Source organism: Athene cunicularia (genome assembly GCF_003259725.1).
Source record: "Athene cunicularia isolate RWA chromosome 2 unlocalized genomic scaffold, athCun1 chr2_part1, whole genome shotgun sequence".
Taxonomy (NCBI): domain Eukaryota; kingdom Metazoa; phylum Chordata; class Aves; order Strigiformes; family Strigidae; genus Athene; species Athene cunicularia.
In genome coordinates, this window is record NW_020799095.1 from 122460341 (window position 1) to 122487618 (window position 27278).

Consider the following 27278-nt stretch of genomic DNA (forward strand, 5'->3'; position numbering starts at 1 on the left):
GCTCAACACAAAGACTCAAAATGGCACTTTCCACCCAGTGCCTGGATTAGTATCATCACGTTGTGGTGACTGATACCTGCATACCAGGGCTGCCCAGGGATCGCAGGCTGTCTGCAGGCTCTGCAACTTCCAAGCTGTAATTCAGTCCACATCACGCTTACAAAGGCACTGAAGGAGTACCAGGTCCTTTACAAATCCTTCCCCGGTGCTTCAGCTGCCAGCATAGCATCAGGACGAAGCCAGGCACCACAGTTTTGCACCCAGGAAACAGCATGGCTGGGGAGAGGGCTCCTAAGCACTATGCAGCCACTTCTGAGGGAAGGATCATAAATCTGGGGGTTGTCCTGCTGCAGGAAAGTCCTGAAGCAAACTCTACTAGGCTGCTGTTCTGGCAGGCTAATACAGATAGTGGCCCCAATCTCAGAAAGGCTAAAACAAAATAATCTGTGTATAGCAGGGCTGGGGTAGGTCTGTTGAGGAGAGTCTCTGAGAAGTCTTCTCCTTCTCTGGCCTTCACACAAGAACATTAGCATTCTTGAAAATGCTGCTTTTAGCCTGCATGGAGACTGAGATTCTGGTTCAGTGCTGCTTACCAGGGGGGATCTTCAAAGTCATGTTAGTGGAAATTTTGGAGTGAAATATCTGGCTTTTTAAGCCATTTTATGTGTAATCTGTCTAAGAAGTAAGAGAGTTTAATGGCTTTGTGCGCTGGCAAAAGGTTATGTCACAACCCTTCAGGCATACGATGGGAAGGAAATATGTTACGCACAGTGAGCATTAAATCACGGAAAGCAAATCTGCCCATTCAAAAATCCAGGGCTTAAGGTTTTGATTCTTAAATCATTCATATAAGACTCTGAGTGATAGCTCAGGGCATAGGGGTATTTCTTGAGAACAAGAAAATTAATGATAGGACCAGACCCAGAATGATACGTGCAGAATTATTACTACTACTCTATCAATAGTCCTAAACTAAAAGTAAAACTGAGAATTTTTCTGTAAGACAAGGTTGCTACAATATCAGGTAAAAAAGACTGTTTGTCCTATGTGCATGTATATAACAAGACGAACAACAGTTCTCAAGCAGGTAAGGCAAGCCAGGTAAGGAGAGTCATTTCCTCCTTGTGCAGCTGCTACAGACTATTCCCTTTTTCCACACAGTTCACATTCAGGAAAGTCTTTTGTTCACATCAACTCATAGCTGAATTTCCACAGCCTTTTGTGCTTCCACAGAATACAGAGACAGCAGGTATCAGAATGGTTACTGGATGGGTCTGCCTTCAAGATTTGCAAACTATTGATGCTTACATGACTTTCACACTTAGGTGATAATAGTGTATCAGGAACTGTCTGTCACTGTGGAGGCCTCTTATGAAGGTAGACCTCCGTTCAACCTCTTAAACGTTAGCATCCTGCCAGAGAACCTGAAGAACAGGGGTTGAACTTCTCACTGCAAAAAGACTATAAACAGCTGTTTTCAGCTAACCAGCAGGCAATAAAGCTGTCTTAGGAGCCCTGTAACCTTTGAGTTCATTCCTTACTGTTCATCCTCTCCATTGTTTTCAAAGTCTGTTTTGGTAGCTCACATCCTTTCTTACATAAAAAGCTCTATGGGAAGAAAATTGGGGGAAGGGAGGTGGGGTGTGGAGGTAAGGAGGGAAATATGGGGGGGGTGCCTTGAAAAAATTACAAAGGCAAAGCACACCTTAAAGGAGGACCTCTTTTCCCCTTGTAAAAAAAGGGTTTTTTTTCACCCTGTCTGAAGTTCCCTGAAGTTCAAATGGATTTTAGGAGGGCCACAGACCTCTGTATTAGCACTGTGCTCTGTTGACTTCCCCTCAGTCCCAGAGGATGGTTGCTATGGAACTGCCGAGGGCTTCCTCATGCTGATGGAATGCACTGGCTCTCCAAAGGGGTGGCTCAGAAGGGAGTGCAGCGTCTGGCTCTGCCACTGCTACAGACCAGTTTCTGCAGAGCTGGAGAAGGAGGAGAAGCTTACCCATAGCTTTCTTGTCTGTTCTTCCGCACGTTTCCAGCAGCATGCAGTGCAGTGAGGCTATCAGTGCCCTGAGTGCACCAACAGGCTCTGGACAAGCACATGTCTATACTTCCACACTGAAATTTCTGTAAATGGATAGTACAGTATGGCCCAAGACTCTCTAATAGTGACTATGGCAAAGCATCTGAATCACTGTTTGAGTAATCATGACAAGACTTTTTTTTTTTTCCCCAAATTCAAAAAAACCTTTCCATTAAAATCTCATTTTGTCAATGTGGTTGTATTTGCCCAAGAAAATAGTCCCATTAACTCATGTCACAGGTGATTCTAACAGCCAGGATTTAGCAAATGTGTTTTCTCATTGCTTCACCAGTGAAAATTACATAAATTGAAATAATACAAAATAATTACTTTACATCTTAACATCAGCATTCTGACATCAGAAAATAAGGTGAACAAAGACATTTGAATCCAGCCACACACATTAAGTAAAAGTCACAGTGTTTGGCATCTGGAGTAGTCCATTTTAGTCCGAAAATCCATAGTCATCATCAGTGATTAAGCTGTAAATCCAGAAGAAATTTTCAGTCAGATTTGTGCCACCCTCCAAACTGCATTTTTGCACCTACACACCATAGATGCAAGAAAATCATTACTGGGCAGTCTTTGCATAAGCAGACAGTTGCTTGTGTATTCCTTGGGATGGGTTTTCCAGCCAGATCCTGTGCTGTCACCTGAACTATGCTGTAGAAGTGGGATACAAGGGCTTACACTTGAAGGCAGGGTTCATTTGTAAAAATTGACAGTCTTAACAAATCTAAAGGGTCACATCTGTCACATCTTTTTTATGTTTTGAAGATCTGATGCTACAGTGCTTCCTGATTTCACTGCCATCATCTGCTTTTTTGAATGACACTTAATGCCTGATTCTATCCCAAACCATTTTAAAGCTGTTTGTTAAAAGGATATCTTGTTGGAGAGAATAAAATTGCTAATACTTCTGTCAAAGCCTAGTTAGCTTCAGTGACCTCAGAACAGTCATGAGGGTTACAGAAATTAATGCCTAAAACTACTTCTTAAAAATCTCACCACAAAACCTGAATAGATCTGTCCAGGTTCTTTCTTTCTCATTTTCTGGACATATGGTAGTAAAGGCTAGTCACTGTTAACAGAGGAAACTCAGTAATTCACAATTTCTTTTCCTCATTTTCTGTTTCTTGTTTCCATTTTATAGTACCTTCTTACTCTATGGCCTAGATACAGAAATATCAAAAAATTCAGGGGCAGGGGAGATGACCAAAACCCTATGCTCATCTCTGTATTGAACTGCATTGCAGTATGAAGAGTGCAATTTTAAAGACTTAGCCACCAATGAATGGCCCCAGGTGAGTGAGGATCTTGTGCCACCTTTCCCACCATTGAAAAAGGTGAGCACTGTAAGGCATTAAAGACCCCATGAGCTGTTAGTACAATTGAAAGCAACCTTCTTTTTCTTGGGGAAACTGGAAAAGCACACATATACATAAGGTTGTAAGATGGACTCACACCAAATACTCTCTTGAGCAATGGTTTGCATTCAGACAATAACAAAAAAAAACCTATCTGAACCACTCAAATGAGATGTCACTAATGACTGAGCATAAGGGATGAATAAGATGTATTCACAGCAGGGGCTTTTGCTTTCATTCCCTCCATCACTGGTGATGCCATAAGCCTACAAACAACCATCCTTAGTTTTTCTGACAATGGAGAGACATTCATTGGCTTTAAGACAACCTAATTCATTTATCTTAGACATCTCTCTTGGAGTGGGACCAATCGGTCTCTGGTGGTGCTTCTCTCTCCATTGACTAAAACGAAAGCATTCATGACTGCTGCAAACCAGCTTGTCTTAAATATTAGATGGCCAGCATTAATTACAGTGAATCTCAGACTCATACATCTCAGATGAGTGCCAAAAATTAAATGATCTGTAGAATCCCTATCGCTCATGCCCCATCTTGAATTTTGCTTCTCCTAGTCCCATGTTCACCACTTTGCCAGCATTCATCATACAGCTTTCTTCAAATACCCCACCAGCTCTGGGAAAACAATTGCAGTCATGATCATATAACACCATTTCATTTAACAGAAAAGGACGCAGCACATTACTAAAATGGATTATTAGAAAACTGTCCAAGAGAGTCTTGTTTACAAAATGACATGGCTCTTCATGACTTAAAGCATCGTAGCACCTGAAAGGGAGCATTATCAAAGTGAAATTTGTAACAAACTGCTTTGTCAATGGCCTCTGTGAGACATCGATGTGAAGGATGGATGTGGTAGGCCTTCTCTACCTTGTGTTTCATGCTTCACCCAATCTTCCTTACTCCTGCAGTCTCTTCCGAAGCAGAAAAGAAAAGCAGGATTTCAGTTCAGTTTCAGAAAGCTGACTGTCTCACAAGTGCCTGGTAAGGGAACACGGAGCTGAGCCGTGTTATGGGTTGCATTTTTTGACCATGGGCAATGTGCCAGTTTCTGTTTCCTTCCAGGTGTGCAGAAATTAAAGAACTAGTTGGCTAGTGGGACTTGAAGTGTCAAAAATTAGTAACACTTTACTATATGTGGACTGGATTCAGTAAAGCAAAAGGAATCAACAGATTTGCCTTCATCAGATGTTAATTATAAGTAACATTTACACTTATCTCTCTGCTTTCATGTGTTAAAAATAGTCTTGCTTATGAATAATGGTCTCTGCTGTGACACAGCAATCTGTCCTAACTATGCTTTGCCAAGGAACAAAATGTGACCCAAATTGCCCATGGTCTGTCAGTCAGGACAGATTTTCATTTTACACTGTAAAGTGTTAAAAATTCCTTATAGCTATGAACAGACAGGGTGGTTTTACCACTGTTTTGCCTAATCTTCCTATTTCTTCCAGCAACAAATAAGTGGTTGCTGACTTCTAATGGCAGCCATAGCACTCTCCCTTATTAGCTTCACTCAGTGGGCAAGTGAGCTTCAGGACTGGCAGTAGGCTAATTTTCTGTTGTTAGTGGAGGAATATGGGACGTATCTGAATAAGCATATTATATGAGATAAGGAGAGTACTTTCAAAGAGAATCATCAAAACACTCCAGTTGACCATGTTTTGGCTCACATTGCAGAGCAGTCTCAAGAATGCACAAACTGGTTTACTTGATAGGTAATGAAACTGGAAGATGTGCATTAGTAGTATATCTACTATGGTCCAGGCACTAATGGTTGTTCATGTGCTTGAACTAGTCTAAAGAAAAGACCCCCAAAAATACATACAGCATGGGCATGAAGTCCTTAGAATTGTTCCCCTCTGGGCACTCAGTCCTGCTGTGCTTCTCTGCTTGCTCATGCAGACATAGCACTGGAACCATTGAAAGCCTCAAGGAGATCTTACCTGGACCAGAAAGTAAAGAGCCCACAAAGAAAGAGCATGGAAATGCTCACCCAACACACAAAGTGGTTTCACAGTTTCTAAACATAGCTGTTAAAAATAATGCCTGAAGTTTGAGAAAATGATGACATTGGCTTAAAGCAATATGGTAAGGTGCATTTGGGACTCATTCAGAAAAAAATATTGCATTCTTGAATTTCAAAGCTATATGAGTTTTTACATCTCTGAAGCTGTCAAAGCTTTTAGGGGCATTAGATAATATTTCCAAGGCTTTCTCCGCAACACTGAATATGAGGAATTTATTTTTTAAAAAATAGATGAGATTCTGAAATAATCACACAGCTTTAGAATTTTAGAAGACCTGTGAATACTAGTTTATTCACAGCAAAACTGCAAGAATTGCTAATACTGAAATCCTTTCTGGTTTTAGCAAAAATCAGTTCTGCTCTTGCCCAACTTTGAAGCTTTTAATGCATATAAACATTTAAATCTTGCTGCATATAACTAAGAAGATTGTTGCCATCTTTTGTTAACTGTTCTTTCCTAGCAATTTCCATCTCAGAGCTTTTGTAGTATTACGATTACCATCATTTACTTTCCTTCATTTAACTTGCACAGTTAATGGGATGATATGTACCCTACATGACTGCACAAGGAGCTATATAATTAGCAAGTCAGTTGAAACACATTTGGAAAATAAACTTTGTTGCAATCACTGCTTGTCTTCAAGGGTTTTTAAAAGCTCCACGGTAAGACAGATAATTTTCATTACTATTTCAGTTAACACAAGAGGTCCTGTGCAGATTACATAAATGCTGTGCTGTTGGCTTTCTGGCCTCAGTGTGCTGCTTTTTTAATAGAAAAAAAGTGGGGGTTTTTTTGAGAGAATGGGCTTCCATGACTAAACCACTAACTCCTTGGGATTTGGAAAAGCATGGTTATCTCCCTGTTCAACCTGTGTGACATGGGCCAGCCACTCTAATCAGACCACTAACTGGGCAGACATTACTGATTTATTTTTTTTTCCTAATGTATGGCAGTTTAAGGAATGGATAGCTGAGCAAAGCAGAGCTCCTGCTACTCCATGCTGCCAAATAAACTGGCTTTGTGTCTGGTCAAGGGGGACAAGTCATCACAATGCTGATGGTGGACGCCTGGGGAGGTGTGTAGCCTTTCAGTTCCTTTGAGGCCCTCAGCCCTTAAGTCTCCAACAGGTAAAATAGTACTTGTCAACACAGCATGTTGGTTGGTTCCCAGGGTTGTGGCAGCCTCCACAACTTTCTGTGAGTATTCAAACCAAGTTTTAACTATGCTTGAAGGACTTTCTAGGGCAAATGGAGAATAAATCAATACCAGGAGAAAAGAAAATGTGATGCTTGTAAAGCATGGAAATTCATCCTGATTCTGTCAGCGTCCAGAATGAAATAGGACAATGATTTCGCCAGCGTACTTTCAGTGCAGCTATTGTACTGAAAGGAAAGAGAGCTGAGCATGTTCTTATCTTTCTCCAGCCATGCTTTGCAGATGGCAAGCTGGGAGAGCACACACCTTCTTCTAATTGTGTTAAATGCTGTTAGAAAACAAGACATATTCAATGTCAAGCAAAATAAAAAATAGTAAGAAGGCCTCAAAGAGGCAGGGTTCCTAGGACACTACTTTGCATCCCTCTTTCTACAAAGATGTTTCAGGGTGTACGTTGTAGCAGTGATTCAGCGACCTTGTACAAGAAGGTTTAGCTTTCAGCTTGTGTCACCAGTGGCCATGTCTTTAACACGCAGCCCAGCGTCCATTTTCTGTATGTTTAGCAGCCTTCCAGGCAGCACACGAGGTCTCATGTGTACCTACTCCACAACCTCCCTGCTGAAAAGGATGCAATTCTGGTAGTGTGGGCAGCCTCCTGGGCAAGCCCTTCTCAAAGGACAGGCTGGACAACCACACCTGTGTGCTTAGAATTATGCATGCAGTTAAATGCTTTGTTGGATGGAGGCCTGAATGAACATATCATTGTGTTTTGACTATTAACAGACATCAGTTGGACTCTGAGTCTCTTCAGAGGATTTTTGAGTTGTTCCTTACTAGTTGGTAGTTATGTTTCAAACCAAATAACTGGTCAAATCCAAACTTGCTTGACAGTTTCCTCAGTTCACAGAAGGCAAAATCTTCAGTATGCCCTTGACCCAAGATGCTGGCTTTCATCAATGGTTTCTGAAAAGTTGTATGTCCTTTATGTGGGTTATTTAGTGTCCATGATTAGAGGCCCCTATGCAAAGCTTAATTAAGTTAATTAATCATCCACTGGCAGCTGTAAATCCATTCCTGAACTGATGGATCATTCAAATACCACCATACTGAGCGGCACCCAAAGGCTCTCAAGCCCTCAATCAACCTCAGAGGCCTTTCTGAGTAGGAAAATCAAATTCAAAAAGCACAAGAGCATCCATGGGAAAAACTGAATGACAGTTTCATATGTATCCACAATTTGAAGATCAAAGAGCTGTCCTATTTTCCTTTAGTAACATAAGGATTAATTTGGTCTACTCTGTTAAGTACAATACTTTCAGCCACAGTTGTATTTTAAGGCATGCTTTCCACATGCTGGCAGCAAATGAGTGTCTACCTCTGTAGATAGGATTTTGATAGAAGCAGAGATCTGTGTGTGCCAAGATGAATTTTGAAGCAACCCTCCCCTCAATATAAATACTGTATGCAGTGTGGGCAGTGGCTAGGGTATTGCCCCAGGAGAACTGCCTCTAGGCTGGACTCAGTCATTGACTTGCCAGACACAGGACTATTTTCCTACTTACAGGCTGGGATGATAGCAATTAAAAAGGGTGAATGCAGAACATTGTATAATGCTGGGTATTGGTATTACCATTTCTAGACCAGCTCCTCCTCAGTCCATGGCTGGGGCCTGTAGGCATTACAAAGTCAGTAAAGGTAACATCATAAAGGTAAATTAAAAGGGTATTTATTGCATCAGCTGATATACACTAGATCTTGAGTATGGAAGCACCATATTTTGGCCAGTAAGCAAGGAAGGAAAAGCTTTGTTTCAAGTAGTTATGCATATTAAGGACATTAGGCAAAGGATTTGATAAATGTATCCTCATTTTTGGTTTTATTTTTAATTATCTGGATGACATTTTCATTTGTAACAGATAATGTCTTTAGCATCTGCCTATGGCAACACATGGGCAGCATTTCAGAGCTGTTCTCAATTGCATTTGGATACGTCAGAGAATTTGTAAGAGCTTCATGGCTCTCCACCTGCCAGGAGAGAGTGGAGTCATGGCATTCTTCCAATGCTAAATACATTTCCTGGTAGCCAGATTCACTTTCTATAAACCAGAAGAACTATCTGCATTACAGCTAAGGCTGAAGTCATGTAGGACATCAGAAGCAGTCTCTGCAGTACTGAGCATCACTTGTCTGATTTGATAAAGGCTTAATGTTCAGAAGAAATACTTGAAAGCAAATATTCTAGAGAAATCTGCCAGGTGGGTGATAGAGCAGATTTGCTGGTCCCCAGCCAGTCACCTCAGCTAGAGATTCACTAAGGAGAAGCTGAGAAAGTGAAACATGTTAACAAGATCTCTCATTTCAGCTTACAAGGAAAAGATGAAGGAGCTGTCCATGCTGTCTCTGATCTGCTCCTGTTTTTACCCAGAACCTCGCAACATGAACATCTATAAATATGATGGTGAGTGACTTTCACTGGAACTCATCTGGCAGGCCAGATAATGTGCTAGTGCTGGGAAATGACTCAGTTCAACATCCCAGTCCATATAGCGTTATTCAGTGGGTATCTTGCTGATTTAACAATCTATTTGCTGGGTTTGGTTATTACTTTCTACTGATTGTGTGTTACCCATGATGCTGGATATGATTTCTAGTAGCAACTAACTCTTAAATCTATCCCTCTCATACGGAGCTGTACTTTTCCTGCTACCCATTTGAGAATTATGGCTCTTTACAGCTGACATGATTCCCAAGGAAACCAAGAAAAGATGAAAGCATACTTAAAAAATTAATCGGCTTGAGCACTGCTTGCAGGGGGTCTGAAGTGACACAGAACCCAAATAAGCTTCCAAAACTGCTGTAAATTTTTATCTTTATGAGATTAAGGTATAATTAAGCTATTACAGATAAAATGGAATGTACTTCTCCTGAGAACAGTTTTCAGCCTATAATCTGCCATTGCATTTGAAATGCCCAAGGCCAAGATGCTAAATCTTTTGTCTGTACTTCTGATCCTACACTAATATCTGTGCTGCTTCTCTCCTTGATACCACTGAGGTATTGAAGGGCTTACCATTTTTCACTTTATTGTGCAGACATGGAAGTGAAACAAATCAACAAACGTGCCTCAGGCCAGGCTTTTGAACTGATCCTAAAGCCTCCATCTCCGGTCTCAGAAGCACCACGAACTTTAGCTTCTCCAAAGAAGAAAGAACTCTCTCTTGAGGAGATCCAGAAAAAGCTGGAGGCTGCAGAGGAGAGGAGAAAGGTATCTTTCCTTTAAAAAATGCTATCAATTAGACCTGACTTTATTGTACAGAATAACAGCTGAGTTTCCTATCCATTTGTATGTTTTCCATTGCCACTCATAGTGGCCTGCATGGACAAAAATTACTGAACAAACTGCTGCAAACAAACCTCACTGGTTTTGATGCTTGGGAAGTATGTGTCACAAAATACAGATAGCTTCAGACGGGAGGACCAAGTGGGTTCGAATACACATGCTTATTGTGTGAGTGTGTGTGTTTCATTCAGAGCATCTGTAATAGTTGCAGAAGACCAGTGCAATTCTTCTGGTGTCCAAGTTTAAGAAATGGTTGTGCAATTCAAACAGCTACTGTATGGGCTACCGTATCTTCAGTCTTTGTAGTGCCCATGGAAATTACTCACAAGGCCTGCCTGAGGCAGCTGAAATGTCTTATTTATGCAGTATGGAAACATGTTAGCCCTGAATAGGCTGTTCTGGATCACTCACCACACACTTGAATAAAGATGCTAGTGTAGCACAGCTACTAAGAGAGGCATTTATAGCAGACAGTCTCAATAGTGCTGCAAGTTGGCCTTGTAGGGTTATCTACAGATTAAGTCTTCCCTTCTTTATGACCTTGCCCATAACAGCAAAACCCTGTTTCATAATCAGTAAATTTGTCACACAGGGATTACAAGGGTTGTTACACCTTCACAATGGTTAGCACAAATGCAAGGTGCATGCAGCCAGAAGTCCATATTAACTGTTTATTTGGCTTTCATTTTGACATTAGAGGTCTTTTAGAGGTTTAAGAGGTCTTTATTTGCTGTAAGTCAGAGCTAGCTCAGATTGCTTTTTCTTTTCAGAAGATAAAAGGCTAAATTCCAGATCAGATAAGTTAGAGAATCACAGGCAAAGCTAATGAGACACTCACGATAGCCAGCCTGAAATATGAGTCTGAAAATTAGTAGTTTTCTCTATGGGCCCAGTGGTTATGATGTGTTGCGCCATTTCAGGAAGGTCATGGCTGGCTGCTATGGCCACAGAAAACTCAAGATGTGGTAGTATATTGTCCTGGTTAATCCATGTTTCCTTTTGCTGTGGTATAAAAAGAGAGCCACAGAAGCCTGAGAAACCTCAGGAGCCATAGAAGGACTTTCTGTGCCCTGCAACCATGTGATCAATGTTATTTTGTGGCAAATCTGCTTGCATCACTTAAATTGGAGCTAGAAACCCCTTTCACCTGCCCATGGAGTCCCTGGTAGAGGGTATCTGAAAATGAAACAAGCTTAGACATCTCCAAGCTTTTCCTTTATCTCTTAAACAATATGATTTGTTACTAAAACTGACATTTGCAGAATCTTTTCCAGATAGGGCCAAAAAGGCATAGTGAAGTCCAGCAGATATGCCACATATAGCACAAGTTGCAGCTCCTCCAAAAAAGCAGCTTCATTCTCCTTTCACTCCTGTCAGACCAGATCAGGGTCACTTCCGAAAAAACCCAATGGAGTGATTACACTGCTGTATGGTGAGATGTGAGTTCATTGAAATCAGTAGATCTGGATGACTGACAGGTCCTTAAAATCTGGCCCACAGTTATGATTTGCAGTGAAACCTGACTATTCTGGACCTCACTAATTTGAACAATTCATTTAGAGGAATTAGATGAACACTGAAGTGTTGCCGCATTTGCCATTACTGCTAACACAAGACGACATGCTTCTAATGCACACACAGTAGCTCTAGTGCTTCTTTCAGAGAAATATTTATGTTAGAGTATTCATTTCAGTAAAAGGACATGACTGTATGTGAAAGGAATATGCATTTGCACTAGCACCTGCCCAGAAGTATGAGCTTTCACACAAAGACTCAGTCTGTGAAGTGCCTCTGTACCAAGAACATATACTCAAGTATGGACACAGAATGAAATGGCAGCAATTAAGAAGACTGATATTATGCATATACTTCATGAGAAATATAAATTTAATGTCCCAGAGATTTCATTTCATTGATTTCATTACTGTTCATTTCTTCCTAAAGAAAAACTCATTATGCAATGAACTGATAATCGGTGGTAGCAGTACAGACACCTGCCATTTCTTCCCCCTTGGTACTATATTCATTTTGAATTAACATATAACTGAGTTATTTTAATAGACAAGATCTTCCACATTAGCATTGCAGCAGAAATTGCTGGGAAAGGAACAGAGAACAGGGAAAAAAACTTTATTGCGTCACTGTTAAAATCCCTGGTGCTCTCACATCTCAACTACTGCCTTCATGTTTGGCCTTGGAAAAAGAGTATAGTGCAGAGAAGGATAAAAAAGCAGTCAGAGGAATAGAAAATCTTCCATAAGAAAATAAATTAAATAGTCCACTTTTCAGCTTGGAAGGAGACAACCGATGAAAGATAAGATAGAAGTCTACAAAGTCATGAATCGTAATGAGAAATTATATTATGTTTCACACAATCCAAAGGGGAAGAAACACTCATGAAATCATCAGACAGCAATTCCAAAACAGAGAGAGGGAATCGCCTCTTCATGTATTGTTTAATAAAGCTGTATTTGTTATCACAGACTATTTAGAGATTATTAAAATATTTATTTCAAAAAGATAATAGCAAATTGATAGAGCACTGCCTTATAGGAAATGCTTATATGAATACAACCTCTGGCTCAGAAAATATCTAACCTAGTGACTGCTGAAAGCTAGGAACAGAGGGAGTGGGGTCGGGGGAGAGAGAGAGAGACATCTCAAGGAAAGGACTAGGCAGATTTGCCCAACTTTATCTACACTTTCCCTAAGCATCTTCCACTTTCTGCTGCTAGACAAACCAGTCAGACTTTTTCTGACATTCAGCATGGCAGCTGCTATCATACCTTTCTATCTATGTATAACAGCTGTCAGGCATGACCATTCTAGATTGTGTCCTTCCAGCACAGTTCTAATTAAAATCAAGTATTACTAATGGATGAGAATTGCCTTTTTGGAAAAAAATATTAATTGATTTCACACTGTTTAGGAATTAGGTTCTGCTCTGTTAATTAGGCAGTGTTCATTAATAAATTTTCAAACTCATAAGAACATCCACAGCAATACATGCACTTCAACAGTCTCATGCTGTTTCCTGTTTATCAATTCTTGTTTATTCCTTTATAAGCTTTTACAGGACTCTTTCATTTTCTCCCCTTTTTCTCTACCTCACTTGATAGTGATGATCTCATACTCTCAGACCAAGCTGAGAATTTCACCTGAGGCATTTTTTCCTTTTGTACCACACACCAAACCCCATTTGGGCTAGTTACAGATTTGTCCTTTCCGCTTATAGAATCCTCCTCACAGCATGTCATTATTATCCCATTATTTTTTTGGCATATGTGTGCTATATTTTCCCACCTTAGTGGATAATCAGACCTTTTCATCCTTCCCATTTGAGAAACTAGAGCACAGTGACATTGTATGCAACAGAAGTTTACTTCTTACAGAATCTTTAACATTTATCATTTTTTACCCATTGGCCTTGAATGTTCAGCTGTTATTACCCTTGATTTACAGACTTCAAGAGCCATATGTTGAATTATATATTTTTACTATGCTCAACTTACTAGCATAAAAATGAACCACTAAAAGGATGTGCATTTCTACTAGACTTTGGATTATGGGAGAGAAATAGTGTGTAATTAAATGGCTTTGTATTGGGATGAAACTGAATCAGGCTCGTCCTTAGTGCTTAGCACTACAAAGAATGCAGGAGAACAGTCTTCTTTTTTAACTTTCATGCTGTTGGATATAGACTTACAGTTACATGAGTTTTTAATACCATTGCTATGAAATGCTCTAAGATAAGCCCCTGTGCAGCCTAGCCTGTGCAAAGCTCTCTGTGCTCCCCACAGCAAGCAGTCAGCCTGGGGCAGCCCTGTCAGTATTGTGGCCACACTTTGCCTCGGGCTTCAGCACCCAACTCGCTCCCCTTTGAGCCAGCCCCACAGCCTGCCCAGAGGCACTTCTTAACACTCTTGAACCATCTCTCCTTTGGCATTGAAGAAGTCACGTGTGCTCTACCTTATGGTACAGCAGGCTGCTGGGGAAAAAGGCTTCACCAAGGCAGGGAAGACAGTGGAGCTGGGGGACAAATGCTCCCTCCTAGACATTGCATGGGACATGCAAAACTGCCACTACAGGCAAGAGGAGAGGGGTAGAAGGGATCAGCACCTTCTCTGGCAAAAGTGGAGGTTGCTTTCTTCCAACTCATTCCTGCTTCCCTCCTTGGTTTCCCACCAAATTTGTAAGCCAGCAGGCTGGGAGGGAAGACAGGCACTCCCTGAGACATTTGCCTCCTGTCTTGCCCATCCACTGATCTCCCTTTTTGTTACTGCTGGCCCTCAGCTGTGCTTGTGTGGAAAGGGAATACAGCATGAAGTGTTTTTCGATGTAAGGGTCCCAGTAATACTTGTGGAATCAATACCAGTACTGGATGTTTCTGCCACATTTTGATTTACACTGTAGTGTTTCTACAGATGGTGCTTCACCCCTAATGTTCGCAAAAGGTAGCCAAAACTGCAAGCCACTTCACAGTTCCTCATGCAAAAAGTGTAAGCCTGTGGAATGTGTGCCTGCAGGAAGATACTTTCTACCAGGTAGGAGAGGTTTTGGTGTTAGGCAGTATGGTCTGTCTGGAAGCACATGGAGTCATAAGAAGAGACAGCAGACATAACAGTGCTGGCAAAGCTTCTCCCTGCAGTCTGACATGGGTTTTGCTGCTAATGAACAATCATAAGACAAACTGACATTGATCTTCATTAATTTTAAAATGCAGGGCCTCAGCCTGCCAACAGATCACAAAATGCCTCATGAGCAGGTAGAGGAGGGCTCAGGTGGCACATCTCGCAAGCCTCCAACATGCCTTATTCACCTCCATGGGTCATAATCTTGAGAGCAGCAATTTTGTGTCAGTTGAGGAAGAGAAAGTGAATTTTTTTTTAATCACATTATGGAGGGGCTCTTTATGTTCTTTTACTCTGCTTCATGTTCTTAGTAACCCAGACCCACAGATCTCTTGGCAGACCAGGCCAAAAAAAGAGATCCTCATCTAAATTCAAGCAAAATTTTGCACCATCTAGTTTGAGTGGAAGCAGGACTTCACCTACGTGAAGCAGGACTTCACCTATGGTTACAGCTCAGATGTCTCTGACTCTTCTGCCATATGGCCATTCCACTTCTCTGCTCTGGGATCCCATGGAGCAGAAACAGGAGCCCTCTTCTTTAGACTGTCATTGCTCTATGTATTTGCACACTGCCTGGGACAGTGAGTCCTCACAATAGCTAGAACAGATGCTAATGTAATACAAATAATAATATTCCCACTGAGGAACAGGATGTAACCATGCAGAAGTCTGAAGGAGCCAGTGCCATGAGTGAGTTCTAACATGAGTCCATTCCCTTGCTTTTACATGGAAAAATCCCAACCTCAATTACTTTCCCTGAAACCATCAATACTTCAAGTCACCATTTCTTTCTGATTAATACCTAGGCTTCACCTTTGCATTTACATTGCAGTAGGAGCCTGTTTTTGCATTCTGCTCCATTAGTAGTATTTCTTAAATAGACAATGCACTGAAGAATACCAAGGTTAATGCAGCTTCTGCTGAACAATTGAATTTTTAAAATCCAGCCAGTGAATGAATGTGTTACGAAAGTGGAGCTCTCGTGACTGGTAGTGTGTCTCATATATCCTAGTAACTAAAGATCCTAGTAACTAAGGTGGATGCATTCAAGCTGAAAATCTTAGTTTAAAAGCAGTTGTCTGAGTCCATTTCTTGCCTAAAAGTAATCCTTTAATTTTATCTCTGCATAAATTACTTCAATATTTGGATGTATGTGTCAAAGAACAACACATTAATGTGAGAAAATAAAGCACCTGTTACTGAGGCATATTATTCCTGTGAGTAATAATTTTAAAATATATGTATATCCAAAGCCAGTTGCCATAAATAATTTTGCTTATGAAGTGAGTGTTTAGTTGTCTGCATCTGTCTCTGGCCAGCTATGTATGAGACGTGGATTTCCGACTGAAGCACTCATCTCTGAAAACTGGGGATGCACGTGATCCTTTAGAAATATGACATGAATATTGTAGGAGTTTGCCTGCATTAGCCATCTTTTTAGCACAGCAGTACATTTCTAGGAGTGAAGGTATCTGTACCAGAAACGTTTTGCAACAGTTTTATTCCTCCACATCTAGCATTAGATGCTGCAGCCGTAGCCACACTGATAATGCCTTGCTATATTTAAGGCAGCTTCTGGATACTTCTCCTTGAGTACCGCTTCTTTCTTTCTCTGCCATTTCACACTTTTCTCTCCTTAGTAATCTTCTTTATCTTTCATTCAATTTCCATCTTTTTTTTACTCATTTTCTTACGATAGATGTACAAGAAGCACTTATCATAAGCTATTTACAAGTGTGTTAGAACATGGACTATCAAGGTTTTGAAAACACCCTTTCCAGCACTTCAATCAATACAAAGTTGAAAATAAACTTGAAGTAAAAATTTCCTCTGTGTGTTGGAATCTTGTATCAAGACCATGGGAGTCCAAACATGGCAGTTAAAACCCAACACAAACAACAAAGGGAGTCTGTTAATCCCAGCCACACTAGGTATCTGGGGTCATTCATTTACCCATTTCTGTCATTTCTGGATGTGTAGTAGACTTTGAACAGACAGGATGGCCAAGTTCTTTTGCCAAATGTGTTGGAAACAGAAAATTGTTTGACAATCCACTACAAAAACATAGCAACAGCCTTCCAGAATTATCATAAGGGGATTTCAAAAATGTTCTGAACACCAGGGAAACAGGCAGGCTCACAGCTGGGGTACGGCAGCATTAGAAGAGGGACATCAGTCTAAATGAGAATCCACCCTGTGGATGTTTTATGGCAGAGAGGAGGAATCATTTGTTTTCAACCAGTCTGGGTATGTTGAACATTTTGAGTGAGGAAAAGGAATGCCATTGAAGGTGTATCATAGAGGAAAATTGCATGAGGATTGTGCACTCAGTTCCTAGGCCTGGTTTATCTTTCATTCCAATGCTTACTGGTGCAAATGCAATTTGCATCCAGTAAATACTAAATTAGAGTATAAGGATTTTCTTCATTATTATGCATTAATGGACAAATTGATTACACATTGATTACAGAGAGGCTGTGAGGCTATGCAGGGTGTAAATCAGGAGGTCTAAAGCCCAGCTGGAAATTAATCTGGCTTCAGCAATCAAGGACAACAAGAAATGTTTCTATAAGTATGTGAGCAGCAAAAGAAAGACTAGGGAGAGTCTCCATCGCTTGCTAGATGCAGGAGGAAACATAGAAGCAAGTGATGAGGAAAAGGCTGAGGTGCTTAATGCCTTCTTTGCCTCAGTCTAGCAAGACTAGTTGTACTGAGGGAATCCAGCCTCCTCAGCCAGAAGACAGAGACTGGGAGAATGATCCCCCCGAAGTCCAAGAGGAGACAGTGACCTGCTGCATCACACAGACACACACAGTCTATGGGACTGGGTGGGATACACCCGAGGGTGCTGAAGGAGCTGGCTGGGGTGCTCGCCAAGCTGCTTTCCATCATTTACCAGCAGTCCTGGCTGACCGGGGAGGTCCTGACTGATTGGAAATTGGCCAATATGATGCCCATATATAAGAAGGGTCAGAAGGATGATCTGGGAAATTACAGGCCTGTCAGCTTGACTTCAGTGCCCAGGAAGCTGATGGAGCAGCTCATCCTGAGTAACATCACACAACATGTGTGGGACAACCAGATGCTCAGGCCCAGTCAGCATGGATTTATGAAAGGCAGCTCCTGCTTGACAAACCTGATCTCCTTCTACAACAGGGCGACCAGCTTATTGGATGAGGGATGTTGTTTACTTTGACTTTAGCAAGGCCTTTGGCACTGTTTCCCACAGAATCCTCCTGGCGAAACTGGCTGCTCGAGGTTTGGATGGGCACACGCTTTGCTGAATAAACAACTGGCTGGATGGCCGGGCCCAGAGAGTTGTGGTGAATGGAGTTAAATCCAGTTGGTGGCCCGTCACAGGTGGTGTCCCCCAGGGCTCAGTGTTGGGGCCACTCCTGTTTAACATCTTTATTGATGATCTAGACGAGGGGATCGAGTGCACCCTCAGTCAGTTTGCAGATGACCCCAAGCTGGGTGGGAGTGTTGATCTGCTCGAGGGTAGGGAGGCTCTGCAGAGAGACCTGGACAGGCTGGAGCCATGGGCTGAGGCCAACTGGGGGAGTTTCAATCAGGCCAAATGCTGGGGGCTGCCCTTGGGCCACAACAACCCCCAGCAGCGCTACAGGCTTGGGGAGGAGTGGCTGGAGAGCTGCCAGTCAAAGAGGGACCTGGGGGTGTTGATTGACAGCCAGCTGAACAGGAGCCAGCAGTGTGCCCAGGGGGCCAAGAAGGCCAATGGCATCCTGGCTTGTGTCAGCAATAGCGTGGCCAGCAGGGACAGGGAAGGGATCTGACCCCTGTACTCGGCACTGGTGAGGCCGCCCCTCGATTCCTGTGTTCAGTTTTGGGCCCCTCACTACAAAAAGGACATTGAATGACTCGAGCGTGTCCAGAGAAGGGCAACGAAGCTGGTGCAGGGTCTGGAGCACAGGTCGTACGGGGAGCGGCTGAGGGAACTGGGGGTGTTTAGTCTGGAGAAGAGGAGGCTGAGGGGAGACCTCATCGCCCTCTACAGCTCCCTGAAAGGAGGGTGCAGAGAGCTGGGGATGAGCCTCTTTAACCAAGTAACAAGCAATAGGAGAAGAGGGAATGGCCTCAAGTTGTGCCAGGGAAGGTTTAGACTGGATATTAGGAAGCATTTCTTTACAGAACGGGTTGTTAGGTGTTGGAATGAGCTGCCCAGGGAGGTGGTGGAGTCCCCATCCCTGGAGGTGTTTAAGAGTCGGGTCAACATAGCGCTGAGGGATCTGGTGTAGTTGGGAACTGTCAGTGTTAGGTTAATGGTTGGACTGGATGATCTTCAAGGTCTTTTCCAACCTAGATGATTCTATGATTCTATGATTCTAAATTACTTTTGAGTGTGTTGTCTACAAGTGTAGCCCCCAGAACTGTGTGTACTTTGATGTGGAACTCTTAATTTTTCGCTGTTCTCCTGGATTTATGATAATGAGGAGTAGTTCCAGATGGCAAAGGGTCTGAATGGAAGAAAACAAATCTGCAAAAAATGGGCAAGTGCCCCAAAGTCTCAAGGGCATTTTGCTACCTCCATTGAAAGCCAATGCTCTTTTCAAAAATGCTGCTTATAGGCACAGTTCAAATCTTACCTTTTTTTATAGCATCTCCACAGGCCCTGGATATGTCCTTGGAAATGTCAGTTTTCCAAATCTGAAAAGGTTTGATTTTATAACACATTATATATACGTATTTAAACATGATGAAATGTTAGCCTTTCAAATGAACAAGTCACTTCTTAAATGTTTCATGGGTAAGAACATTACAATTAGTATCATAGTACCTTTTCTAGTCAAATTCCCAACTGGAAGGAAAATAGATTCTTAGAATATCAAAGTTACTTTTAGATCACTTAAGCAGAGGGTTCACAAAATTCATATCAGCAACCAAAATTTTATCATCATAACTTTTCCATGAAGGTGAAAATTTGCCATTGAATACTAAATTAAACCAAAAATGTGGAGTAACTTCACAAACACTGGTCAAACTGAGCCACTGAAGTTGGTCCAAAAATGGTAAAGCAAGATGAAGATGTTCAATTATTTCAGTTTTACAGTGTACCAAATGTTAAATGCAAAGTATCTGAAATCAAATATTTTGCTTCAAAAGAACTTATTTTTATTATATGATTATTAAAATTATTGATGTTTTTTGTTAAACTTATGGGGCTGTTATGGTTTTTCAATTAGTCTACAAAATTCCTTCTTTGCCCAGCTCTTTTTCTGTTCAGCTCATCCTCCTCCCATTCTTCACTAGTGAAAGTCCCTCTGCCTTTGGCTACAACTGTCTGGGGACTTTTTGTTCCCATTTGCAGCATCTTTTGGCCTGCACGACAGTTATTTTCTGTCAGTCAAAGATCTGAAAAATGCTTGCTCTATTACTCTCTATTCAACACATGCTATAATGGAGGTAAGAGCCAGGAAGCACCTTTGTAAGGTACCAACCATTTCAGTAGACCATTCCCATCAGTAAGTGCTCCAGGGATCACAGTTGGAGAAATGAACCCTTAACTGCAACCAGGCCAGAGGTGAAAGCAAATATATTAAGTAGCTCTTTCCTCTGATCTCAGGCAAACCATTACAGCCTTTCAAAGCCAGATACGTTTTACTCCAGTGTCTTGCTGCAAGGTGTTCTGCCTGGCTTTTGCAGCCTTTTCTAGAACATGCTTAATTTGCCTCGTCAGTGCATTTGGCTTTATGTGTATCTTACCTTTGTTAAAATGTTTGTTTTCTCCTCCTAGTTGGATCTCACTCATGTAAAAGAATTGCAGCTTTTTTCACTCTATTTAAAGCCACATGACAGAATTTAATAGGATTCATTACCTCTAATTGTAATTATTGGTTGAAGTCCTTAATTTAGGCCTTAAACTAATTCATTTTCATGGGTAACAGTGACAACAGTGCGTTGTGATCTGCACTGAAATATGCACTTAGCTTTCCAGAGCCATATTTCATTCCCTGGTTTTTGTTTGCTTCTCATGCTCCCTCTAATTTATTTTATCAAAAGGGCACAATGTTGTTTATCATTTCCAAACAAGCCCTCTGAAACAGATTGTTGTTTCGATTAGACTTGCCTGGAGGGTGGGCCCAATGCTGCAAGTTCTTTGGCTTCTCTCCTAGGATTAGTGGTTTCATGTTAGTAATTTGATTTAAAATAAATAACAAAGCTTATGCTTCTGAGCAATGAGTTTACAAAGAAGAATAACACAGTACTGTGGATAAGCTGCATCCGTTTAATGGACACCTGCAGTTTTCATCTTCCTTGCAAAATTTTAATTTTTAACTAAAACTAGCTTTTTTGTTTTCTATAGAATAAAAACCCTTTTCCCCTTCCTAATCAGTGAGATGAAGCCAAATATAAAAATCATTGGAAAAAAAAAAATTGTCTGAATTGATTCTGTCTGTCTTTCACAACAGTAAATTTCAAAGTCTGTTATTAACTATTCAAGCACATTGAAGAATAGTCTAACTGAGTGGAAATATGCACCTCTCTCATGTCCGCAACCTCCCTTCTAACACTGTACATACCTTCAGCCCCCAATCCCCTATTTCTTCAAATAAAAGTCTCGTAGCTAAAAGACTACAGCTGTCAGATGTTGAGCAACCACTGCAGTAACCCAAGCCGGGTCAGTAATACATGACAGCATTTCTTGTTAACAGAAGTGCTTTGGACGCTTCTCTGCTGCTGCCTCAGGCGTGTACCCCACATTTAGCCAGTGCCTCTAAGCCCCTGTTATTGAAGCTAATCTGGTTTATACACAGAAGTGATCTTTCCAAACAGTGCATGTAACAACAAAGCAACAGACATTATGCAGTTTCCAAACTCAGTGACCTGTTGCCCTATGGGGGTTACTTTGCTCCACATGAGTATTTCATTGCAGCCACGTGTGTCTCTGTTTCCAGTCCCAGGAGGCCCAGGTGCTGAAACATCTGGCAGAGAAGAGAGAACATGAGCGAGAAGTGCTTCAAAAAGCTTTGGAGGAGAACAATAACTTCAGCAAAATGGCAGAGGAAAAGCTGATACTGAAAATGGAACAGATCAAAGAAAACCGTGAAGCTAATTTAGCTGCTCTTATTGAACGTCTCCAAGAGAAGGTAACTACACCATCACTCCTCACCTTAGACTAGAAAGGAAAATCTAATCCAAATTTTGAAGAGGTCTTGTGGGTAGCTCTTATTTCAGCTTGAGCAATTTTTAAGTCAGAGCCCCTGATGCTTATCCAAACCACCAGTCACTTTTGAAAGACTGAACATCTATAATCACACAGTCATGGTTGAGATAGGAAGGGATCTCTGGAGGTCATCTGGTCCAACCCTCCCTGCTCAAACAGGGCCGTCTAGAGACAGTTGCCCAGGACCATGTCCAGATGGCTTTTGAATATCTCCAAGGATGGAGATTTCACCACCTCTCTGGACAACCTGTGCCAGTGCTTGGTCACCCTCACAGTGAAAAAGTGTTTCCTGATGTTCAGAGGGAACCTCCTGTGTTTCAGTTTGTGCCCATTGCCTCTGGTCCTGACACTGGGCACCACTGCAAAGAGGCTGGCTCTGTACACTCTCCATTCAGGTATTTACACACACTGATGAGATCCCCTGGAGCCTTCTCTCCAGGCTGAACAGTCCCAATTCTCTCAGCCTTTCCTCACAGGAGAGACTGAGAGATGCTCTAGATCCTTAATCTTCATGGCCCTTCACTGGACTGTCTCCAGAGAAAGATTGATTTTCTAGCTTTAAGAAGTGCTGTGAACAAATGAAAGGTCACTTGTGTTTAGATTTCATCTTTCAAGAAAAGTTATTAATAAACAGTTGTCCTATGTCTGTAGTTCTTGGTTTCTCAAAGATGAAAAAATATGGGGGAAAAAATCTTTCCTATATATCAGAAAGGTCCGGTCTTCCATAAGTCTTGCAACTAGAAGAGTAAATTTTCTTTGGAGATCTTTGCTACAATCAGAAGAAACAGGTAGATCACTAACTCCACCATGCAGGACAAAATGTGCCCTTCTCCAAAACAACCCTTCCACACAACAGAGGGAAAGATGCAAATAAAGATTCTGAACTGTTAAGAAAAAAATAATTAGTTCTTCATGAGTGATCACTTGTTTCTCTCAGTGATAAACTTTCGAGTATGTTAGTAAATTGACCAACAGAAAGAAAATAACTCTCGGTGGTTTTCAATGAGATCTTCATACACACCTTTGCTTCTTTGATGGAGACAAGTGTCTCGGAGAGTAGAAAAGAAACAACAGAAACCGAAGGATAATGTTACAAGTGAGTATGCAAATGGGTTAATTCTTGAGCTTAAGAACTTGATTATTACTTGGCATTTTTGCATTAGATTACTTTGCAGGCACATATCCCAAAGTTTATGAAAACAACGGGACAAGCCAATTAGCCATCCTTGACGTCCAAAAGGAAATGGGAAGGACAGCTGAAACATCTCTCTGTCCTAGGTTAATGTTAGCAGTCTGTTAACCCCATTTCCACAGCAATATGATGGCATATGTGCATGAAATCCAAAGAAGGCTTCTGAACAAAGATGACCATAACTCATTTGGGAACATTTGTACATACCAGTAATTAAAAATTGCATGACTATGGTTTTGCCAACATGAAGGCAAACCCTGAATGTGCAGGAAAAGAAGTAGTGAAATACCTGGGTCCAAATCTTCAAAACTTACACAGAACTGTGGACTCCCCAAGGTATTGGTGTCTAGGAGTTCTAGCAATCAAAGATAACTTCTATATACTGCAGTTAATAGTAGCCCTGAGGAACAAATCCCTTATAAAATCTAGCATTCAGAATTATGGATCTTAATAAGAACTGTGGTTTACAGTTTCAGTTGTTGAAATAAACTGTCTTGGCCTGTGATCCATAGTCCAACTCAGACAATAAAAAGATAACCGTTGACTTCTGTGAATTTTTTACCATAGAAGACCATCTAATGTATGGAAATACATAGGGAGTGCCTTAAACTGAAGTCACCTTATGTTTGTCATTTGATTGTCTGGGGGTTTTTTTCAGTGAACAGACACAAGAGGTAAAAATCTGATAGTTGGACTGTTGAAAGGAAAGAGGCATAAACCAAAAACCCTAAAACCCTGAAGGTGCCAAAAATAATAGTTTTACAAATACCCCAAGTACAACATTCCTAAATCCATTTGACAGCTGTTATTCCTGACCACAGGCCCATTTCCACAGAACTATCTGAATACACAGTGGCTCAAGTAAGTCTAAATGAATTATGACCGCTTTTGTAAAAGTGAAGACAGCATGGCTGAAAGTGGACAGCACTGTCTTTTGGTAACCATGTCCCTGCTCCATCACAGCCACAGAAGGAATGGAGAGGACAGTTAGTTTCATTGGTCAACCTGAGGGGATGTTTGAGATGTTCAGATTGACCCATCTTGGTGGAACTAAATTCTTGGACCTTTATTTGTGGCTCAAAAATGCTACAGATAACACAGTAACTAACACTTCTTCTTGCATACAGTGTGCAAGCAATTAACTCAAGCCCAGTCATCCTTCCCTATATTTAGTTTAACATCTAGGAATTCAAAGAGCAAATGTGAGCACATGGCACATTTTATGCTGCAAGCAGCACCTCTCTATGCGGGCCTTTAAAATGAAACTCTCTGAGGTGCTGAGGATTATAAGGCTGTATCAGATACAAGACTGAGCTCCAGAGTATAAGTAGAATGTAAGCATCGAACAAGCTTCAGGCTGGTTTGGTGGAGGCTCCTGAATTGCATCACTTAAAAATGGTTGTGCGGTGAAACAAGTTTTGCACAAGCATCAAATGCACAGCCTAAAGGGGTTGTTATGAGGAGCCTTCCTGAGCAAGCAGAATGAGAAAGAGGTTTGATTTTTCCCTTTTTGATGTTTTCCAGGAGAGGCATGCTGCAGAGGTCCGTAGAAACAAGGAGCTCCAGGTGGAACTGTCTGGCTGAAAACAGCAATGGTGGATGTGACCCATCCCCACCATTAGTAAACTCCCCCTGCCTATATTATTATGGATCATGCGATATCAGTATGGGAAATGTATGACATGGTTTAAAAAAAATAAAAATCAAGAACTCAATAAAAAAACTTCAAAAAAGAAACAAAAATAAAAACAAAAACAATGCGGTCTCTTTGCAGAATGATTTGCTTGATGTTTAAAAAACTTGGATCTTATTTTGTAAATACTTACATTTTTGTTAAAAAATACAAGTATTGCATTATGCAAGTTATTTCATAATCTTACATGTCCTGTAACAGGCTTCTGATGTTGTCTATTTCCACTCGGTTGAATTTGCTGGGTCTGTTCATTTGAAGCACCTCACGTCTACTTCCATTCCCTGCGACTTTCATTCCAACCTACCACGAGGTCAGTAGTAGTTCTATGGTGCTAGAGACCAGTCATTGCCTAATAACCTAGACTGCTTTGCCATCAATAAGCTTTGTTGAAACAGTGACTAGATCACAGGTATTGTGACTTCACATTCAGCTGTCCAAGACAAAAGGCTCTTAACATGTAGTTTCTTCAAATGCAACTTACACTACAGGACTCTGTAGTGTGTTATATAATTGAGGTTAAATAGCCACCTGCAGTACTTGTTGCTTCTGCTTTTTGAGGTGAGAGGCAACAAATACAGCTATGCAACAGAATGAAAACAAGTGGGATCAGTTTGAGGCAAATTTAAGAGGTACGTTGTAACCATCAAGCTGTGACAAATTCTGGATGATGCCGATCAGCCATACAAACGCTAATTGTAAAGTGAGCTTAATTCACCACTTGAAAATTTATTGATGAAGCAACTAATAGATAGCATCAAGTGGCTTTATCTGTAGGTGCCATGATCTATTGATACTTATCTGATGCTACCACATTACATGTGTAATAGTACAAGAGGCTACTGAATATTTCATCTGGAACCCATGAGCCAGTTGTTACCTTTTTTTTGACACTGCTGACTTCCATTTGTCATGACCTTTACCCTCCAGTGTTAGCCAACCCTACCTAGTGACAGACATCTAGGACTAAGAGGGCTGAAGCAGGAGGAATGACTAGACAGGGTGCTTGTGCCAAGTACAGTATCACCAAACCTAACACATCATCCCCAAAATAGCTACAGTTTTGAAGTTGTCCCTACCCCCCTGGAGGTTGCTGCCTGCATATTCTACTCTTCATTAGTGCTATTTTCCTGTATGTCATTGTGAGCAAGCTGTGATTAATAAAGAATTGGGGTTCTGTGAACTGAAAAAGGGCTTGTCTCTTCTCTCGCTCCATTACTTCTCTGAAAACCTAATGTAGTCATAAAAGCATGGAAATAAGACTTAAATAAGACCTATTAATAAACCAAGTCTGCTAATACAGGACTAACCCCTGCTATGTGTTTTCCAGTGCTTAGGCTGGTTGTTTTTAAAGATTACCATATAAACAGAGCCTATAAATGGGACCTCTAGCACTGAGTTTATTAAAAAAGAGAACTAGCTATACTCACATGCACATGTGCCCCTTAATCTTGACTCAATATTGGGGGAAAAAAAAACCAATTTGGGGAAAGAAAAGTGAATAATGTTAACTCTGGGACCATACATGAATAGTTGCAGCAAGATTCTGCCTGTTAACACACTGATTTTCAGGGTTATTCACAGAATTTATTGAAAAACACAAAATTGCTAGGGAAGCTGCTGAGCAGCAGAGATGAGATATAAAAGTGGATTGAATCCCACTTAGAACTGGACAGGTGATCAAGCATCACCTCTAGGATTAGTTTTCTGATTTACAGTCATGAAAGTGGCATCATTTACTTGCTCTTTCAGAGAGATGGTCCAAAAGCTTCTGATCTGCAACAGCCAGTTTCAGACCCCTGCAGCCTATTTTGTTTCAGAGCCAAGTGGCTGGAAGACTTGGCCCGCAGTCAAAAAACAGCAGAAGTTGATCTAGGTGCAAGGCTGCAAGCTCAGCTCTGTGTGCAATGAACTTTGTACCACAGAATGAGAGGAGTACGCCAACTTGTTATGGCAGCTTAGTTTCCTTCATCGAAGTCCTTGTCTTTCTGGCAAAATTACTGGAAGTAAACCTCATGGAGAAGACAAATAGCAACCTTTGAATCTGGGTGTCATGAGCTTCAGCATTGCCAAGCCTTCAAAGTTTGTATATTGCTTTAAGCCCCAGTAGAAAAGGTCTTTCAGAAAAGCTTATATTTCAATTTAAGGTTCAGGATCTTGGTTTGAGGACTTTGTTTCATTTCCCAATGGCAAGTCATTTACCGTTTTCCCTGTCCACTGCCTCAACAAGCTCTGGTCATGCTTCAAGCGGTTTTCCTGTTTGTCCTGCTGGCCACGCTTGCCCAGAAAACAGGCCAAAGACAAATCTCTGGTGCTGAGATCAAGCAGGGCAGCCTTGCCTCCATGGGGCTAAACTCTTTTCCACAAACAAGGGCGTCTAAATCTAAAGTGCCTGTTGGGATGATCCCCAGCACATGCTCACCCTAGCACAGATCTGAGCATTGACTGGGAAATGCTTCTCAACAGGTACCAAGACTGCACCAAGGAAATGAGTGAAGAACAAGACAGTGTGAACTCTGTAGCCATGTTCTGCTCCTGTTCACTTGGGTCTTTCAACAGTTGTGGGTCTGGTATACCTTTATTAAGGTATAA

At 41.3% G+C, this 27278-nt stretch overlaps 1 protein-coding gene across 1 annotated transcript in view; it reads left to right on the forward strand.

Moving 5' to 3' along the window:
• STMN2 (stathmin 2) overlaps window positions 1-25877 on the forward strand; it is a 41487-nt gene extending 15610 nt beyond the window's left edge. The window contains exons 2-5 of the mRNA XM_026842841.1: window positions 9013-9108; window positions 9743-9915; window positions 21536-21727; window positions 24521-25877. Of these exons, the coding sequence (XP_026698642.1) occupies window positions 9013-9108; window positions 9743-9915; window positions 21536-21727; window positions 24521-24580 (521 nt within the window). The 3' untranslated portion in view covers window positions 24581-25877. The remainder of the gene's footprint in view (window positions 1-9012; window positions 9109-9742; window positions 9916-21535; window positions 21728-24520) is intronic.
• Window positions 25878-27278: the final 1401 nt, after the last annotated feature.